General features: G+C 37.1%; 1 protein-coding gene across 1 annotated transcript; it reads right to left on the bottom strand.

Moving 5' to 3' along the window:
• Positions 1–2,523: 2,523 nt before the first annotated feature.
• On the bottom strand, positions 2,524–14,025 carry mef2b (myocyte enhancer factor 2b). Its single transcript, XM_060880194.1, has 9 exons — positions 13,888–14,025; positions 9,681–9,759; positions 8,677–8,880; positions 7,436–7,564; positions 6,554–6,737; positions 5,461–5,606; positions 4,077–4,152; positions 3,888–3,990; positions 2,524–3,774 (listed from the first exon to the last, which is right to left on the bottom strand). Exons 2-9 carry the CDS (start codon positions 9,732–9,734, stop codon positions 3,513–3,515), a joined length of 1,158 nt encoding a protein of 385 aa, XP_060736177.1. The 5' UTR covers positions 9,735–9,759; positions 13,888–14,025; the 3' UTR covers positions 2,524–3,512.
• Positions 14,026–14,239: the final 214 nt, after the last annotated feature.

The following is a 14,239-nucleotide window of genomic DNA, read 5'->3' as shown; positions in this document are numbered from 1 at the left end:
TTGCTTGCAGTTTACCATTGTTTTTTTTCCCCTTAACAAAATTTTAAATGAGAAAGATATTGCTTTGGTGCACTGTTTATATCCTATAGTGCATAATAATATTTGGAAAGTTAAAGTTAGAATTGATTTCCTGTCGGCTTTTATGCTATGTACTATAAGACTAAAACTCCAAATTCATGCAAAACATAAGCTTACATAAGCTCTGTGAAATGAACTAGGTGTGATGATAGCTTTGCGGTTCTAACATTTTCCTAATCACACTGCTGTTGCATGAACAGTAGAGCAGCAGGAATGATTATTTCAGTGTTCTTTAAAGTGTAGCTTAGCATTTTATCCTAATCCACTGTATCTGTGGTATATGTGTGCTTATATAGTAAGCAAGAAATCACAAAATACAATGTGAAAGCCTAATAGAAGGGTCAAACCTTTTACAGGTAGAATAGTTCCATATTACAAAGCTGTTGCCTCAGACTATTATATCACACTACAAAAATAATAGTGTCATTGTTATAAGCACAGAAACACAACATGACACGCTCCACACACAATAAACCTGCAAGCACCCTTGAACCCCACAGAGACTAGATGCGATTACACTTCACATACATCTGACCACTGCTTAGTCTCCCACGGTTTCCCAAGCAGGGTAACGGGCAGGAGGAAGGCAGTTGTAACTCATCAGCATCTCCACCCTGTGCTCATTCAGCAGCTCAAGGGGCTCCAGAGGTCATGTCTGGGCTCCTCCCTAGGGGTCAGGGGCTCGTCTGCGTTTCCCGTCGGCTCAATAGGCCTCAGTCTGGTCCCTATAGCAACAGCCATGGCCTCCTTGCAGATGCTCATAATGAATGTGATTATACAGATACGTCAACGTCGCCTTCTACTTCATCACCCCATTCACACTTCCTAGACGTGTCAACAGCCGCCCTGATGTGGGAAAGATGTTCAGACTGACTGGGTGCTGGGGGTCTGTTAGGAAGCCTGTTGACACAATTGGGAACACTAGGAGATGAATGCAAATTGTGATTGGGGCTCATAAGACGTTAAAAAAAAAGAGAGAGAGAAATAAGTGGAGAATTTAAATCTTCCAATGATCTTTTGTTGTTCCAATGAACTTTTTGTTGAACCTGTTACTTGTAAAATATTCTACTGAGTGCACATTTTTCATTTATGATAACATATATGATGCCTCATTGAAAATAAATAAATGATTTTACAATAATTCTAAATGACTGAAATTGTTCAAGGTAAAAAACAGTTATAGTGAACCGAGATACTTTTTTTAAGTACTTTAGATAGGATTTTATTTCATTCTTAGGTAAATAAGTTGTGACCTGTGGCTAAAATGTCTTTTACATTTTCTTTACATATATGTAATATCAGAGACAGTAATGGCGTCAAAATCACAGTCACTTTCAAAATCTATTCTTAATCTTTGTGTATGTGCTGATTTGGAAATACTCTGACCCAGTCTTCTGTCCATCACAATGTGTCCCTTCTTAAAGTCATTCCGATCCCTACATTTGCCCATTTTCCCTCCTGCTTCCAAAAAATTATCTTTGAGAACTGACTTCACTTGCTGTGTATATAACAAGATAATCAATGTTACTTGATTCACCTGTCAGTGGTCTTAATGTCATGCCCGATGGTGTGTATGGACCGTGATGGATAACGGCTTGTTCTGCTCTGAGCCAAAGTGGTTGCACTAGTAAGTCATCCCCTTCTAATGTTTACACATGCCTAAATGTTTCCCAGCAAGACACAACCAGCTAACGAACAGCCCGGCCATCTGACCCACCACTGTGTACATCAATCCAGTCTGATTAACACATCATCATATAAATCATGTCAATGTTCAGACAAACACCCTGCAGCTAGACTGCCTTGTTGCAGTATAACCATGGTCTGAATGGCTATTAACACATATTTTGAATTATCAAGTAAAACAATTATTATTAGAGTATTAGCATATAAACCTTATACTTGCATCCCAACTCCCATTAGTGGGTAAATATAGTTTGCCATTTGGGCGACTGGGTGCAATTTGTGTGTCTGATCGTTTATCATTTCTTTACAAATACATATAGGAAGGTAAAAGACATTTTAACACAAACATTTTCCTTCACAACCATGTAGGTAAAAAAACATGGTTGAAAAACATAGATCATGGTAAGAAAGATTTCCACTTTTATATTAAGTGATATTGTGATATTAACTGGTAAAATCAACACAGTTAGAAAGTAAATTGGTCAAATTAAAAAACAAACATTTAAGTAAACCATTAAACCTTCTAGTTTTATTGTTAGTTAACCACATTTTGTGCATTTTTTAATTCTGTGCTAAAATCTGAACTTGTTAATTCTCTAAGAGCAAACTGCATCTTTGTATAAATGGGAGGTTGCTGCTTTTATTTATGGTTTGATGTTGAAAAAACAAGAATTTGTGAAATTCTGATTCAGATTATTAATATTAATGAAAACAAGTGCTTCATACCCTCGTGTAAATACTGAAATTAGTCACACACCAAACGCAGAAACAAAGGTTTAATGGAAACAAAAAACACAAGGACGTGAACTAAAACGTCAGTAGCTGTTATCTGCTGCCCTCTTGTGGTAAATACAGTGAACAGCCTGAACAGTAATAAAAGTCTGGTCCTAAATTTTCATAGACTGAAACAAACTTATTGAAAATGAATAAAAATGTGAGAAGGTGAGCAATAAGGAGGAAAAAAGTATTATAACTACTATTATTATATAAAATACATTTTTTAAACAGAATTTTATCATAAAAGAAAATAAACTAGCCTTAGACAATGCACAGTTATAAACCAGTTGGATATTGAAATTCAGTCCATTTATATTCATTTTTGCTAAATATATGTACCGTGCCATAAAAAAAACATAAGAAAATATCTTTGTGACTTGCATATTATCATAAAGCTGTGTAGATGCTGACATATTTCAACTAATTTTAATATTTTCTTGACCATCCAATAAAAGAGAGAAAAAACAACCAACCAACCAACCAAAAAAAATAAATAAAGTCATATAACATGCTGCAGTCCTCAAGCTGCAGTACAAATTGATAAAAAAAAATGTTTTCAGGAGTCCCTGAGAGTTTTTTTTTTTTCTTCTTTTTTTATTATTAGGCAAGAGCAGCTTTAGGAAGTCTAAGATGTGAGTTTCAAATTATTTAAAACCAAAAATGAATGAAAAAACAAACAAACAAACAAACAAAAAATACAGCACTGTAACTACTGGAGCATTTAATGTAAGAAGGACAAAATTCTGCACTTTTTTGGACTCTCTTATGATGCAATTGTTCATAACTCTGTTATGAATCAAGCCCATTTTCATATCAAAATACAATGTGTTTAATCAGTCTCAAGTTGCATTTCTGAAAGGAAACTGGAAACACTGTTACATTAACAATGTATTATAGATGTACTGTATTTTGATTATCAAAGCTGGGTGTGCATTACAACTAATACAAGGCCAGCTGTGTGCCCAGTGCCGTTATCTCTGCCAGCCATCATCGCCTTCCATGTGCTTCAATGTCAGGTCACTCTCCTCCCTGGCCATGTACGACCCTGGTTGCGGCTGGCTCATCCTCTCAGGACCACCTGCTGGTGAATGATGGGAAGAAGGTGTGACTGGGGAGAGCGTGTGTTCAGGAGATGCGCGCTCTGATTTGATGTGGCGGTTAAGGGAGGACATTGGTGGGGATGAGGGGGAAGAGCCTTGGGAAGAGTAAGAGCAGCTTCCACCTGTAGACATCCTGTACATGGAGACACACATACAACATTGAGCACAGACGTATCTATCCAGACTTAACTCAAACATTCTACATATTTTCTGCTCAGCTCTCTAGTGAAATCCTCACTGTCTCACCCTGTGTTAATCACAGACGGCTGTGGTTCGTGCTGTGTGGGCGGCTGCCAGGTGTTCGCAGAACTGCGTTGAAAACCCACTGCATATCCTGGGTGGCAAAACTCTTTAAAAAGAGAGCACACCATTACTGTTAAAATCCTTAGAAATTAGAAGGTGTGAACATTGATTTGAAAAGAGCTGGGTGTTTACCTGAAGTCCCATAATTCCAAGGCTTCCCCATTGTACTCATGTGGCCTCCAGAGTGCATGCTTTGGTACAACGCTCTCTGAAGGAAAACAAGTGCAATTAGAGTACTTTAGAGACGAGAAATTATAGATCAGATATATTTAGTAACACTAATAAGACCAAACATGATTAGCAATCTTTTAATGCCTGCATGTGAGGGACAAAAATGATCTAAAAGAATCTACTAAATTGATATTTAACCTCTTTATTTTTGCACTGAAATTATTGACAATTACACACTTAGTACAAAAAGCTTGCCTTTTATTACACAGTAACATATTTGTACACTCCTGTACAATTCCAGCTCTTCTTAAAGAGTCAAATCATTTGATTCAACTCACCACTAAGAGTTGACTCCTTCAGTTTTCTTTGCTATACCATACAGTTACAACAGTTTCACCTTACTATGACTGTATTATAAAAAAATACTCATTCTACCTTACAATTAAAAAATAACATTTCTTTGCACTTTTAATGTCTATTAATTCACTTGATCATTGCACTCATCACACACTCCAGATGGAAAAAAGACATCTCGCTGGAAGTGTTTTATGGTAGCATCACTGTCTACATCTATTTAAAAATAGTAATAATAAATTGTATGCGAGTCGACTCTCCTTTACCTAAAAGCACAAAGGACGCATCAAAAATTTAGACAGTACCAGATATTTATCAGATGTAATGATCAGATATAAGCTCCCATTACGTTTAACATTAGGCTCAGAGCTCTAACGCAAAATGAAGCCCTAAAGTGAGCAAACTAAACATGTCTTAAATTTATAGCTTTATACATTTATTCTAACACATGTATTATGCATTAATTCACTAATTTGTTAATTTGTGCTATTATGTACACAATAAATGGGGCATGTGACCAAAGTTTTATTTCCATTGGCAGCATGGCTTGAAATGTTTTATTCCACATATTCTTAACTGCAGTTTTTTTTTTTTTTTTTTAACCAACTATTACAATAAAGAAACATGAATCATATTTTTAACTGTTTTTAGTTGTATTTAATGTTGTGGAACATCCACAAGACAATGTATTTCTGTTTACACTTATGTTATATGAGCTCTAGAATCCATCATTCCTTGTTCAGCCAATGGAGTGAAACCAAAAAACATGGCTTACTCTTGTAAATCTCCAAAAATTATATTAAATATCTCCTTGCAGTAAACTTTGCCATATTAATGATCATATGTTTCTGTTAAATTACAGTTCTGTTTGTTATTAGGCCTAGATTACGTGGAGTGCCCACCACGTTACTATGGAAACAGTAGCAAATTTTTTGCACTGGGGTATAAATTGTAATAAGAGATATACTGTATGTGACTTTTATTCTCTTACTGCGTTGGTCAGATTGCTGCGGGCTACACCCACTCCCGGGTGGACCTCCACACGCCGCCCATCGTTGGTCAAACTCAGCGGAGGAGGAGTCTTCATATCCAGTGCTCGGCTCAGGTTGCCATGGGAAAACATTGAGTAGCCAAAGCCTTCACCCACGCGCAGACATATGAGAAGTGAAAACAAGATGTGGGTGAATTTCTTTTTCACCCCTATCCACCCACCATCTCAACCTCTCATGTTCTTTCTTGCCGAAAGGAGAAGTCATTGTAACAGCTGACCTTTTTTGTTCAGTCACATCTGTGTACATGGTGATACCAGCACGAAGTGTCAAATACACATTCAACCTGCACTACAGAGTCAAGAATATATGTTAAATTGCAGCTACAGCTCAGCATGCAGGTTTAATATCTCACAGGTTAAACCGAAGTCCGAGCTAGCTACCTGCCATACATAGCAGCTCAACTATGGTTTGTTCAGGTTTTTTTGTGGATGCGTGTGCTTTACTACTAATAGCAGTGGAGGGGTTTATGTCGAGGCTTCATGTCCAGCAGGTGCAAATTTTTGCATCAAAACCACAGGCTCTGCCTTCAACTACTGTTTCACATGTGATATCGTGACTGTGTGCATGAGTGTGAAGAGGTGTTTCATAGCCCTATTTCCTGTGTCACAAGCACAAATATGTCAGAGGTTATATGCACTAATACTTTACTAATGTATACATAATCAGTTCCATAGACATTATAATTATCCAGTGAAAATAGAGACGAATCATATTTTTTTTACCAGCAATAAAAATGATAGGGACAATGCATTTAATCATCAGTAAAGTACAGGGCAGATTGTAGAGATGCCTCAGATCATTATCTGACATAAATTCATCTAAAACTTATACAGGTTCAGTAAGAAGTTCTTTGTGACTGACTATATCACTATAGTGCTTCTTGGCATCAGGGTGTATTATGTTATTATGCACCCCTTGTGAGAGACACTTTCTGATTATCTGAAATAGATATCATTAATGATGAATCTTGCTGTTTTGGAAATGAAATTGCACTCGTGTGTGCTAAGTATATAAGAACCATTCTCTGTTCACCTGAATGTGTTCCCATGAGAGCAGAAGGTGTGTTGGCTCCAGCAGGACCGACAGAACCAGGCCTGGAGCTCAGAGGTTTGAAGGATGAAGCTCGGTTTGCTCCCAGATTCGTGTTCGATGGGTAACCGTTCTCACAGCCAACACCCATTAGCATCTGAGCCTCTGAAGGAAGGATAGACGGAGCCTGTGAAGGAAGAACATTGTGTCTGACAGTCGATTAAGATAGAATAATATCTTATGCTGCATAATTGTTGTTCTTTGAAGAGCTCTATACACAGAGAGCAAATTCGGGCGAAACACTAACAACGTGCTTTAATGCTTTATGGTCATTCAGACTGATACTTCAGGGAGATGTTTTATAAGCAACATGGCACTAAAGATTGCAAAATATAACCAATATGTTCTAAAATATATCAGTCCATAAAATGCATTATGCAAATAATTACAGTGTATTTGTGGATTTTATGGACATAGACAATTCTCTCACACTCACTCATTTTCTACTGCTTATCCGCTTATCATCAAGGCAGGATACACCCTGGACGGAGTGCCAACCCATCGCAGGGCACACACACACTCTCACTCATTCACACACTCACAGACTACGAAAAATTTTCCAGAGATGCCAATCAACCTACCATGCATGTCTTTGGACCGGGGGAGGAAACCAGAGTACCCGGAGGAAACCCCCGAGGCACGGGGAGAACATGCAAACTCCACACACACAAGGCGGAGGCGGGAATCGTGAACGTGCTAACCACTAAGCCACTGTGCCCCCCTCATAGACAATTCTATTTTAACTAATTGTAAGTTAACACACCAAAACTTTGTCTGTAAAACTCTGAAGCTCTGGAATTTAAAAAATGCTTTGATCCTACTGACATAATAGCGTTGTCTGGAGATGGACAGATCCATGCCATCATTCAGCAGATATTTCTCTTGTCCTGTCTGCATGCTGTCCTCTTGATCAAGCTCAGTGGAGTCCAGGCCCAGCCCTTTCCTACGTAAGGTCTTCAGACATCAGTGAATAAAAAACAAAGGAAATATATAGAAGAAAACAGATTACACATACAATGAGTATCTCTATGATTTGTAATTTAAATTTTTCAAATAGTCATAACAGACATGCTTTATATCTGTGAAGGTTTTCAGTCTTCCAGGCCACGGGAAATGTCTTGTGTCCAATTGAATATTATAATTCAATGTGAATAATTTAATGTCAAATGCAACTCCTAGTTTGTGTATAATTATGTCATGTATAGCTGCATGTCATCTATGTGATAGAGATCATTATAAATTAGATACAGAAAATCCAGGTTTAATTTTTTTTTTACTTGCCATTTTCTTGGAATATAGTTTTGGAACTTATAATAAATAATTAAATTCATTTGATTGATTCATTTAGTTTTTTGATTGATTCGTTTTAGATTTAAATGAATTCTTTACTCTGTTATACCACAGTGGTTTTGAACTTTCAAATCTGATCTGTTTCTATAACAGTAGCTCTGATAACAGCTCTGGCTGCAAGCTTTACATCACACACACTTGTTCTTATACAGTATTACGTTTATAGTATCGAGTAACGCAGGTACTTTTATGATGGACACTGCATATAAATAGATTTAAAAATGGATCATTGTGGGCAGTGTGAAGTTGTCTTGAACAGAAAAAAGAGTAAGGGAACTACTATTTCTAACAGCTAAATCATAAGTGTTAACAGGAACTAACTTGTTGCTCCACTACATTAAATGTAGCTATTAACATTAAAAGTATGATTTCCTAAACTTAGCACTGCCAAATTGTAGGTGATGTTATAGGAAATATAACTTTGGACATCACTATTTTCCTGTAACAGCACACTTTATGGTGTTGTATACATTACTTATTTTAAATACCCTGTTTGCCTACCTAATTTGTGGATGAGATTTTGAACTTAAAATTAATATTGTTATGTTAATAAAGACTATAATAATCGCTATAAATCCACATATTACCTCATGATAATTCTTATGAGCTCCACAAGAACATTTTGCCCCGTTGGCATTCAGCTGAGGATATCATTGTTCTCTAAATCGGTATGGATGTATTTACAAAGTTAAAAGTTCAAGGAAGGCTGTGTGTACCTCTAGTATGTCATTGTTTGTACGGCTCTCGTGAGGCTCGCTGTACTCGGTGTATTTGAGGAGCACTTTGTCCATGTCAGTGCTGGCGTACTGGAAGAGACGATTGGTGCTATTGAAGATGATGAGAGCGATTTCACAATCACACAGCACACTCAGCTCGTAGGCCTTTTTCATCAGGCCAAACTTGCGCTTGGTGAACGTCACCTAAAAAAAACACAGACATGGCTTTTCAGTTGTACTGAGTGATGGCCGACTTAACAGTGCTTCTGAAGAGAATACGTACATTTCGAATTTGTAATTCAAATGAACATTTACAGTATTTGGCAGACACATTTATCCAGAGTGACTTAAAGTCTCTCTCAATAAATACATACTAATTCTGGTTCACTAGGTGACAGACTACAAATACATTCATTCTAAAAACTCTTTTGGGAATTAAGATACAGTAGTAAGAAAAACACAGACAGCACAAGTTTTTTATTATTAAGTGCTAATTTAAGCACTTCAGGTAGAGGTATATTTATAGACATTGTTAGAACACTGCCAGTAACTCAAGTCATTCCTCCACGTAGATGCCAGAACAGAGAAGTGTCTTGATGCATACCTACAATAAACACTGAGAGATGGTGCGACCATTTGAGCAGCTCTCAAGGCTTTACCAGCTCTTTGGGCTTAGCTTTCATATTTAAGTTATCGATGTGGGGAATCTATATTTCACTGTGTTACCTTAAACTAAATTTTATATTACGAAATGATAGAAGATAAAGACTACACTTAAGTGACCCTTCAGTCTAGTGTAAATGGTTGCATACCCTAAAAACAAATGAAAGAAAAATACATTTATGTGCATTTACCAGATTACACATTTTAAAATATTATTAGAAGAATAATTTTGTATATCATAAGGTTGAAAACAGTATATCATTTTTTGTGTGTATTTTCTCTGTAAAAAAAATTCTCACATAAGGGCCATTAACCATCAAAATAACTAATAACAAACATACCTGACGGTTTCGTTGGTCAAGAATCCGTGAGATCTGTATTTTCTTTCGTCCCATGATGTTTTTTTTCCCAAGAATGGTTCTGTAAAAATATCAAAATATCATCTGTTTGATGCTCTAGTAAGCCGTATAAGTAAATAAGATGGGATGAGTTTCCCAGGATCATTATTAGATCGTTATTAAATGATAATGCAAGCATCACGTTCTTGAACTTATGATGCTTTTGGAAAAACTGAGCCTGAATAATTCCTGTAATCCTTTATTGGATTCTAAAAGCATAAATTTTATTGAACAAACATGGAATATACAATATTACTCAGTCCCATATGTCTTATCTTGACATACAGGCACATAATACTGTTTCAAAGCAAATGGAATGGGAAATGGTGTTTGGTCATGATGCAACTGGTTCCACTGACCCCTGTCAGGGACAGGTGGGTGGTCCTATATATATACTGTCGCCCACAAATTCTGAGCTATCCCACTGTGAGTGTTCACATTTCCACTAGCCCCGGGGTATATATATATGACATCTCCATTTAAAGGAGTTCATAATGCAGGGGTGCATCCACCATTAAAATAACAGCACGTCTCAGTGCGGGTTGAGTTTCTGTCCGCCCCCTGTTCTCCCATGAGCAAACTGTACACAAACAGTGGATCCGAAAGGGTTCGAGTGTAAGTTTGTGCACTGAGGGACTGTAGCCAGCAAAATACACAAAGAGAGAGAGTGAGAGAGAGTGAGAGAGAGAGAGAGAGAGAGAGAGAGAGAGAGAGAGAGAGATTGCATCATGCAGAGATTGTATATACAGTTCATAAACACGGACTTCTTCTAAAAGATCTTAACGTCTTCTATCCACTCTTATTAGAAAGTCTCAGATTTAGGGTTCTACATAAAATCTCTCTCTCTTCGTATTGCTGTAGCTCTGAGCTATAGTCTGAACTCAGGTTACTAGCCGTATTCGGCATGTTTGTCTAGGTTCATGTAGTTGGACTGGCAACGCAAAGGAGTGTGTGAATAGGTAGGTACTAACACCCCATCTGGTCTCACACCTGGTATATTTGGGATAAGCAACAGAACCACCAGAACCCTGGCCAAGCTAACATGGTTACAAAGATGAATAATAAATGAATGAATGTTTGAAGCCTAGTATAGTAATGCTGTAATAGTTTATTTCTCGTTAATATGCATATATTTGTACAACTATACAGTGATACGGAGGAAAATGGTCGATGGAGAGAGAAAGATTAGGTGAGAGTTCCCTTACTAAATCCATGTTGGCCCTATTTTTAAATGTTTGTGTTATTATTTTGACTTGTCTCTCTCTGCACAGACGCTGTTATGTAGTTAAAAGAATCTATCTGCTAATAAAAAAAAATCTCTGAGACGTCTACTACTGCTTCCCTCCGGCCTCTCATATTAAACATGTTTGACCTAGCCTATTTTTAGTATTTATAACCCAATGTTGAGCGGATACAGTGCTGCGGTTCCCATGACCCAGCAATGCCCGCTTCCATCTCGCCCACTCCTGGCACCCAAGAGTTTGAGGAATCCAGAGGATTCCATATCTTTCGCCATTCTTACCTTATAAAGTAGATGCTGGCCTATGCTGTGTAGAGCCTAAATGTTCATGCCTGTTCATTTCACAGGTGACAGTGTGTTCACACCGGACAGTTATTGTGCACGGATATGAATAGAAATGCAGGGAAGTGGTCTTTATGGCAAGAGATCTCTATCACAAACCTCCACATCTGTTGCTTTAAATCCTAGTTCCTCATATTTGCTAATGCATCAGCAAATGTCTACACTAATAATCAGAGCTATACATTGGTTCAAGTGCAGCTCAATATTGAGATTTTGTAACATATCTTGAATTCCTAATAGATAGCTGTCTTAACAAAGTTGATCTGTGAATGGAGACAGTTTTTATTTTCAAACAGTTTACCAATGAATTGCATTTTGAATTTGAAGAAATAAATGTGTTAAACGTAAAAAAGACATAATCAATTAGTAAGACATGATAATGTAGCATGTTGTAACACTAATTATTATTAACACTTAATATTTATTAAGGTTCTTTCACTTGTTCCTCAGCAAGAGCATTTAATGGTTCTATAGAGCCAAACTGCAGTGTGATCTAAGAAAGACAGCTTCAAGCCCCTTTAGAAAATAAAGAACACAAATAAATTTCAAGACAAATATATCCCCAACAGCAAAGATTCAAATTGAAATAAAATGAAACTTTTTTAACAGAAATTCCGTATGCGGCTTTAATGACTTTGAAAGACACACTTTAATGAAAGCAGTGGAAACACCAATGCAGAAGTCCAAACAACAATCTCACTACATATCTAAATCTATATTTGATTATTTTATCACCCAGCTATTCAAACCTTGCACTTTTTTGTTTGCCTCTGCTTTGTCTTTAGCAGAACAGCTTCCTGTGAAGACCTCCCAAAGGTCAGATGGTGGAAAAGAAGACGTGCAAACATAGAGGAGCTTCAGCTCTACAGCATTTCTCTCCCATTGGGGATGGAGGAGACTAATTACTAAGACTGTCATAGGAATAATACTGCCTTAGTGGCAAAAAAAAAAAAAAAACAATGTTTCATCATGGCCTCTACTACAGCTCATGCAGCTCATAAACTAATGCTGTGGTGAAAGTACAGTATACACAAGAAAATAATTGGTTATAGAGATTAATCATTAACCAATAATTATTATATAAAGTTCTACAATGGAAGGTTTTGTCCTGAATAATATTAGCGAATGTTTTTGTAGGTTCTTGTATATTATTAAATACAGGATCAGTGGGTTGATTAGTCTAATTTTATGTACAACTGTTGCTTTTGTAAAATAGAATAATTTGTGTCTGTCATTTGAACTTAGACAGATAGCTAATTTCTGTTATCAAACGTTCAAGTCCTCAGAGACTTTTGAGATGAGATGAGAAACTAAACTTGGCCAGAAATAGTAACCTAGACTGCCATTTGCATATGAAATGCATGCATCCACAATGCTATTGCAGAAAAATTACTGAGACAGAGAGGAGAATGAGATAAACACTTGAACCTAATGGGAGCACTACAAAAGTACACTGTATGGCTAAAGGTTTGCAGATACCTGACTATCACACCAATATGTTGTTCCGCCCTAAAACTGTTGCTACAAAGTTGGAAGCACACAATTATATAGAATGGCTTTGTATGCTGTAGAATCACAGTTTCCCTTCAGTAGAACTAAGATGTCCAAACCTGTTCCAGAATGACAATGCTCTTGTGCCCCAAGTTAACATGGTTTGCCAAGGGTGGAGTGGAAAAACCCCAACAGCCAGAGCCCTGACCTCAGAGCATCTTTGCACCAGGCCTACTTGCCCAACATCAGTGCCTGATCATGGCAATGTTCTTATGGCTGAATCCCCATGACTGTGTTACAAAACCTAGTGGAAAGCCTTCTCAGAAGAGCGGAGGCTGCTATAACAGATATGGGGAACCAACTCTGAGTTAATGCCCATTGTTAATGCCCATCATACCAATCGGTGCACATTGTTTTGAGTGGGCACAGATTGGTATGATGGTCAGGTGTCCAAATACATTTGCCCATTCAGAATACCTTTTCTATCAGTTTAATTTTAGCTCATAGAAGTTAATCAGTAATATGCTTCAATATAGTGTTTAGTGTGATTACCCAAATTCTATTTGAGATTCATACAATGTCATGGGGAACATTAGTCAATGGAAGACGATACTGTATACAAGACACTACACACATATACACACACATATTTATATATTTACTTTTTTGCTTGTTATGGTTACATCTGACATTTTTACAACCTGAATCTAATTTCAGTTGTATTTTCTTTAACAATAACAGCCAGAAAACCAGACTGAACCAAAACCAACTGGTGGGCAGACACTGTATCAAAGAAAAGAAAGTCTGCATCAAGTCTGGTGAACTCTGTATTACAGTCTGGAAGGTGCCAACATTACACATGGCTCTAAAATAAGTAGCTTTAATGCATTTCAAGACTAAGACATTACAAACCTGAGCTCCATTCATTTTTAGAAAATGATGAGTATAGATTTTGTTTGGCTATGGTTGATTTAGGATTTAGGATATAGAGATATTGATAGTCATATGCAAATGTCATGTTCTGCCTATGTTGCTAATTTACAGACATGTAATCAGTCGAATCAGTATAAATCTTACCTGATGTTAAAATGATGAACAGCACAGGATCGTCACCAGCTTTGTGTCTTCGCGATGCTTTACTATGTTTCATCCTCCAGCTGTTAATACACTTGCATCTGCTTTAAAGAGATATCACCATAGCTCCGCCTACTGGCCACAGCATTGGTTGAAAGCGACTTCACTCATGCGCCACTCTGACGCACTCTTGGTTCCACTCTGATGCACTCTTTGGTCTGACAGAAGACAGAAACAGTTACAAGTTGATCAATTTGTCCAGATATTTTCATTCATACACATAAATTAGTAAAGTGTTTAGATAAGTTAGGGGAACCAGCACATGCTGCAGATTATTATTATTATTATTATTATT

The sequence above is a fragment of the Tachysurus vachellii genome, chromosome 1, assembly GCF_030014155.1.
Source record: "Tachysurus vachellii isolate PV-2020 chromosome 1, HZAU_Pvac_v1, whole genome shotgun sequence".
NCBI lineage: Eukaryota > Metazoa > Chordata > Actinopteri > Siluriformes > Bagridae > Tachysurus > Tachysurus vachellii.
This window is presented reverse-complemented; position numbering and strand designations above follow the sequence as displayed.

Coding starts and splice junctions, on each gene's coding strand:
- mef2b (XM_060880194.1), bottom strand. CDS start 9,734: ATGGGACGAAAGAAAATACAGATCTCACGGATTCTTGACCAACGAAAC. Junction 8,881..9,680: donor TTGACCAACGAAACCGTCAG/GTATGTTTGTTA, acceptor TGTTTTTTTTAG/GTGACGTTCACCAAGCGCAA. Junction 3,991..4,076: donor TTGGAATTATGGGACTTCAG/GTAAACACCCAG, acceptor CTCTTTTTAAAG/AGTTTTGCCACCCAGGATAT.